This window comes from Fukomys damarensis, unplaced genomic scaffold (genome assembly GCF_012274545.1).
Source record: "Fukomys damarensis isolate Sample0158 unplaced genomic scaffold, DMR_v1.0_HiC HiC_scaffold_24, whole genome shotgun sequence".
Taxonomy (NCBI): Eukaryota; Metazoa; Chordata; class Mammalia; order Rodentia; family Bathyergidae; genus Fukomys; species Fukomys damarensis.
The window spans coordinates 26,411,212-26,418,051 of record NW_022900936.1 but is presented as its reverse complement, the minus strand read 5'-3'; the positions used below and the strand labels follow the sequence as shown (position 1 = coordinate 26,418,051).

General features: G+C 33.0%; 1 protein-coding gene across 1 annotated transcript in view; it reads right to left on the bottom strand.

Annotated features, from left to right (window-relative positions):
* Nucleotides 1-4,917: 4,917 nt before the first annotated feature.
* Hspa13 (heat shock protein family A (Hsp70) member 13) overlaps nt 4,918-6,840 on the bottom strand; it is an 8,964-nt gene continuing 7,041 nt past the window's right edge. Inside the window, exon 5 of the mRNA XM_010645665.3 lies at nt 4,918-6,752. Within this exon, the coding sequence (XP_010643967.1) occupies nt 6,085-6,752 (668 nt within the window). The 3' untranslated portion in view covers nt 4,918-6,084. The remainder of the gene's footprint in view (nt 6,753-6,840) is intronic.

The window sequence follows — 6,840 nt, the reverse complement described above, 5'->3', positions numbered from 1 at the left end:
GTGTCACTTAAAAAGATTGTGTGGTCCCTTCCTGAGAAGCTACTGTATGAGATTTCAGAGACTGGTGAAAATCTCAAGTAAGCAGTTAAAAACATACTTTGCCCAAGTTGTTCACTCCAGTATCTTTAGAAACTTAATTGGCTTTACAGGGAAGTAGCACTTGAGAACCCAAAGAATTCTTTGGCTTAATTAAAATACACCATTGTTGATTAGAGGAATGGGGATACAATGCTAGTTTCAGTCTGGGAAGCTATTGGTAAAGAAAAAGGAAGGGTGAAAAAACAATACAGTAAGAAAGTCATTGTTTAATTGAATCTTCTTTTGTTAAGATTTTAAAAAGCATATTCTTCTTCCCCAAAAAATATTCTAAGGGGCTATTTTCCATTCATTGCTTTTTCTTTTCTTAAGACCTTGGGATCAGGGCACAAGGAAAGTTTTTGCCATATCTTCTCTGTCTCATGTTTGCCAGACAAGATCTTGGCCAACTCAGGGATTTTCCATCTGTTGTTCCATTTGCCTAGAACAAGTTTCCATCAGAAATCTGCTTAGCTCACTTTCTACTTCCCTTTCGTCCTGACCTTACAGGGAGCTTCACCATGAGAATTTCTGTGCCTTGTCCATCTATAGTGTCCGCTCCACACCCATATTTTATAACCTCCCATATTATTTTTATTCATGTTTTATAATCTCCAAGTTTGAATTCTTCTTAATACTTATCATATATGTATCCCCCTTACTATTATCCATTATACTCACTTGGTTTTCTCTGTCTCTCCCAATAAGATGTTATCTCTATAAAGAAATATTTTTGTCTGTTTTGTTCATTGTTCTATTCCCAGAATCTGGACAAGTGCCTGCCACATAGTAATAATTTAATAAATATTTTTAGAATTAAAGAAAGAATCAATGAATATGTGGGTTAGAAGAGTAATAGTATTAGAATTTCACACTAGCCTACCATAGAAATTATTTTACTTTTTTCCCCCCAGCATTGGACATTGATAACTTGGGTGTCTTGCTTGTGCTTTGCTTCCTAAAACAAAAATTCTCATTTTGGACAAAGCAACAGCCTACACTGATTTTGAGACTGATAACTTGGTTCAGACCACAGTCAAGAGTTTTCTGTTTGCACCATCCTAATGATTGCTTGCAGATCATATTGTTATTGTTTCAGATGGATTATGTTTACATCCTTTTAAAAAACTAAACAATTCCTACAAAAGTAGACATTAGACACAAAATGATTAAATGCCACTAATAAAGTATTTTGCTTGTGCTCAGAAATACAGTATTTTTCTAATATTGTACAAAGTTCAAAAATAGAAGGGAAATTTTAATGGTAAACAAATATAAACTATCTCAAGTTAACTAGTACCTATATTTTGAACTGAAATCTTACATGGTAAGTTAAGCCTTACTTTTTTAAGATTAAGAAGGAGAGATTAAAAGAAGGTTAAAGGTTACTTAACTGTATTCTTTTTAAATCGCAGGGTGCTTAGTCTAGATTCTGGAAGAATTATAGAATTTGAAGCACCACAGAATTTGATATATCAGAAAGGAATAGTTTTTGGAATGACAACAGAAGCTAGAACATCAGAAGTCTTAGGGACAAAAAATGCTTTTATTTGTATGTTGATAAAACAATTACAGTATATTAGTATTTATAAAATGATAGGGAGAAATGCAGAAAGGTAAGACCCTGCCTATGAGTTGTCACAGTATTCCTAACCATCCTAGGCTATACTCAAGTCTTCTCACTTCCATTTGATGCTTTCAATGTGTTGCTCAAATGCCAAGTGTCCTTGAAGTTTGTCTGTAGTCACTTCCCTTCAGCTCCTTTTTCTGCCTTTACCTTTCCATGCTTTTCTACCTTTTCTATGCTCTTACTTGCTCCGTGTGCACAGCTGTGTGCAAGGACCATGTTCTATTTTAATTGTTTAAGTCCATATCCCTTTCCCCTAGAAAAAGCTACTTTAAGGCAAGTACCCATTTCAATCATCTTAGGTGATAGACTCCTAGCACAGAGCCTTGCACGTTGTCAATACTCAACAAATGTTTGTGGAATGATGAATAGAATGAATATGTTTATGTGTGTGTGCAATGAGCTAGTGTAGCTTATTTTGATGGAGGGATCACAGAAGCATAAGATACTGAGCTGAGTTTTGAAAAATGGAAAACAGTTTTGGTAATTTTATATTAACTGAATTTTGTGATGTTTCAATTTAAAATTGTTTTATATTTTTACCATTTGCTTTTGAGTGTTTTCTATGGAGCTATGGAATATCATTTTTTGTTGTATCAACCTCAGTATGAATCAGTTAGTACACATTTAAGATTACTGATCTGTAGCACTAATTATAGTTTGGAGAGATTTTCCATTTCATAGTTATATGTAGTAGAAGCAACAGTGTCTGAATTGCTCTTCAGATTTGAACTGCTGAAAGTTTAGTGGTATTTTCAAGATGATTTTAATAGATGATATTTACATATTCATTAAGGCCAATGAACCGATTTTTGTTTTCTCCTCTAATCCTGTACATAAAATCTTGCTTCATTTCCTACGTTTATGAAACTGCCGTAACTTTAAATTCCTATACTATGTAAAGTTCCCTCTTATTAAAAGGGTTCTAGGTATTTCATAAATACCAGTTAAAAGATATTTTATCTCTTAGTCCTTTTTTGCTGTTGTTACTATCAGAGTACCAGACTGGCTAAGTGATAATGAAATTGATTTGGGCCATGGTTTTGGAAGAAGGAATGTTTAAGACAGAAATGATCACCTCCAGTGGAGGCCTTTTTGTGTCACCTATCTTATTGTGGAAGGCAGAAGGGTTAGAAAGCATGAGAGGAGGGAGAGAAGGTTGGGGGAAGGAGGAAGAGAATATGGTATTAACCTATTCATGGGGGCAGACACCTCATGAGCTAAGGGCAAGTGGATTCTAAGAAAGTAATGAATCCAGGATAGAAGCCAGTCATTTTTAAATTTTCGAAGTGACCTTTCAGTACTTCTGCCATGTTGTTCATTAGCAGTGAATCATTAAGTCTCCTGAGGCAAGAGGGTTACCCAAAGGTCTATACCAGAATGTGGGCATTACTGGGAGTCATATTAGAGTCTGTCTACCTCAATGGGGCACTGTGCATTTGTTAAATTTGAAAGTGTTGTATATTTGTTAAACTGAAAAGTGTCAATATATTGCATTCTTCACCAATATAGTCACCAATGAGTCCTTCACCAAGTAGTTTAAATAACAAAAAGAAACCACAAGAAGTTGTGCTGCAGGAAATCAAGTCTATATTCTACAAGTGCTCATTTACAAAAGACTAATTAACCAAATAGGTTTAAAAGCAAATTGTATTTTTCTCCAAAGAAAACACAAACTATTAGAAAATTAAGTATTAACCATCTACCAAAGAGTTACAATAATCCTGTTATGAAGGATCATTTACTAAATATATAAATAAACATAACTCGGCTACATTAGAGTCAGAAGTCATGAACTGGCATTCAGAATTTTAAGATACTGTTTCTTTGATGAAGTTAGGCATTTTCTTTTCTAGAGTAGTAAGTAGAAAATATATCAGAAATCTCAGACAGGATGCAGAAAAATGTACATTTCAAAAATTAGGCAATAACTACTGAGGTTATAAGCATCAGATCAACTCTATCCCCATGTCTATTTTTAAATACTTCAAAAACATAAAAACATACTCTAGCCTAGTCTTGAAAGAAAAATAAAATACAGTTTTAAAAAAACCTGCAAAATGGTATTTATTTACATTCAAATATGAATTACCTATATACACAGATTTAAGAGGCACAATCTGTTCTGTACAACAATTATAATGTTCACTACATGTTACACACAGTAATACCTGTGGGTAAGTTAGTGGTTTGAGTGAAAACAGTACCAACACATTGCTCACACAAAATAAATTACTTATTCACATATTCTAATCACTTAGTACATTAAAAGTTACATACTTCAAAAAACACTAGCCAAGTGTACAACAAAAGTTAATTTTATGAAAAATGATTTGTTATTCATAACCCCTTTAAGAATGCATTACCTTTTAAATAAACTACAGTGACATCAATACTACATATATATAGCTCCTAAAACATGACAGAAGACATAAATTCCTTTTGTTAAAGGTATAACTGTTTCAGAGAATATGCTAAGCTATTGTCCCCAAATTCCAACACTGCCACTCTGTTTTACAGACACAAGTTATTTAAACTCCAATTCTAGTACGACATTAGCTGCCCTTTGGAAATTGTTTCCTTTTAAAAGTGTTAACAGATTGCCTTGTCACATATCTGAGAAATTCAAGTTTTTCGTTTTTAAATCTTAAAATGCTTTATGTTAAAGCTGATACTCTATCTGGGTTCTTTTAGAAAAATTCAACATTTTTCTCTCAAAGACTTTCACAAATATATTATAAAATCAAAAAGAATTTTAAATAAAGTCCAAGAGAATACTTGATTATTTTCATACTGCACTAAAGGATTCATCTTTGGCATTTCTCCATTATTTCTAAAAACAATATTCTATATTTTCCAATTTTTCTACTACACACATTTTTCTGTACACAAAAGTATTTGATTGAAGTTTATGTGTTAACAACAATTTCACTAAGAAGTATTTTTCTTTTTAGAAAAGTTTTAACATCATTTACCTTTTTAAAAAGCTGAAATGTTTTGAAATAAATTTGTTAAATTCTTCAGTGACTAGAAACTCAACATTATTTCAAACTCAACACTGGATAAAGTAGATAAACTCTACAGTAACAAAAATTGTAACCAGAATATAACTTTTGAATATTAATATGAAGCCTACATCAGTGAAGGAAAAAAAGAATATGTTACCTTCAAATCATGGCAATTAAACTAATATTTTTTTTCTTGGTCCCTGTGGCTTTTCTTAAAAGAAACAAAACAAAACAAACACAACTGCTATAAATTCTGATTTACAGAAAAATTTTCTACATTGCTTTCCACATTAGAATTATTTTCAGTAGTCACATTTTTTTGCTCTCATCACATCTGGATAAAAACAGAACAACTATTTATAAACAATAATATAAAATACCAGGACTTTATAGGTTGAATTAGGTCATTCAAAACTAAAAATCTCAGTAAAACTGGAGGAAAATCTCAATAAAACTGAGTAACATTTGATAGGTTAAATGAATGCATGCTTCAGTCCCTAGGGATTACTGAAACTATAAACAAAATAAAAACATAAAATATAGTAAAAATTAATTCTATGTACCAATGTTTGCAAAAGTCTTGGATAATAAAATGAGATAGTAATGGTGGCTTTATTATGACAATAGCACATTTTTAAAAATGCAATTAATAATTCCCTACTGTTTTCTAACCACGCAGAACCATGGAAACCCAGAAAATGAGGCATAGAAAATGAAGACATTATAATATAAATTAGATATTTATACTACAACTATAAATTTGAATTACTGTAGCAATTTTAGAAACAAAATAAACTGGTCTATTACATACATTAAAATAATCGAGACCATATATTTTAAGAACATGACACATAATGGCCAAATTTGTGAAAGTAAATGTGTATATGCCAGCTAGTAAGTACTATATATGCAGCTTAATAATACTGCTATCTCCCAGCCCAAGTAAATACTTGACATCAATACTGTCCTTCAAGTACAGACCAAATTAAGTTAAATGATACACAAGTAAAGAAATTACCAAGTCTTACTAATACAATTTAGTAAGAACTGGCTGTCTTACAATTGGCACTATTTAATGTGAAATGCATATGGTTGTCTATTTCCAGAATCCAGAAAGTACAGCTACCTATGCTCCTGTGGTAAGTTTTACCTCAATTCTAACATTTAGAAGTACTTGTTGGAATGAGACCTCTCCAAAATCAAATAGGATCAATTTGGTCTCTTCTAATCCTAAAACAAAATGTGATGTTAAATTTTCCTATATGTAAATGTTAACTTGTAGGTAAATCTGTGAGACACTTTAGAGATTTTCGTTCTTGGAGCAAGTGATCTGTTAAAGGAAAAGACCACAAACCGTCATCATTGCTCCAGAATTCAATTGAAGTTGGTTTTTTGTAAATGCTTATTGGGAATTTCTAAAGCACTGACTTGCAAAGGCCAAGAGCCTCCATCAATCCCTGCCTGGATAGCCACTCCTGTCACCACTGCCAGGTCAGGGTCTACGGATGTGTTGGGATCCTTCCCAAAGAACTCCTGAATGACTTGGCGGATTCGAGGAATACGAGTAGAACCCCCAACTAAAACCACCTCATCAATCTCAGTCTTGTCTAGATGGCCTTCTTTTAATACTTGCTGAATAGGCACGAGGATTTTCTGAAAGAGGTCTTCATTAAGGGTATCAAAGAGCTTCCGGGATATTTCTGCCTCAAATAATACTTGTTGTTTTCCACTTTTCCTTTCAGAAAGGCCAGGTCCAAATGCTCTGCTCACATGATGGCCATCTGCCGGAGTAAGTTTGTCCTTTGGCTGTTCAGTGTCACCATCCTGAGGTTCCTTTCTGTCTTGTTCCTCCACAGTTAGTAATACTGACATCTGGGCAGACTGATGAAGGGTGAGATTTAATTTGACCATTTCCACAGCTTGCCTTAATCTGTGGATTTCCTCTTTCCTAGAGGGGAAGAAGCCATATGTTTGATAGATCTGTTTATATAAGTATTGAAGCAATCTCTGATTGAAGTCCTGTCCTCCAAGTTTATTGTTTCCTAAGTGAGAAAGTAAAAATTACATTAATTTGTACATCCATATGTGTGTGTGTGTGTATACATGTGTGTGTGCATATATATATATATA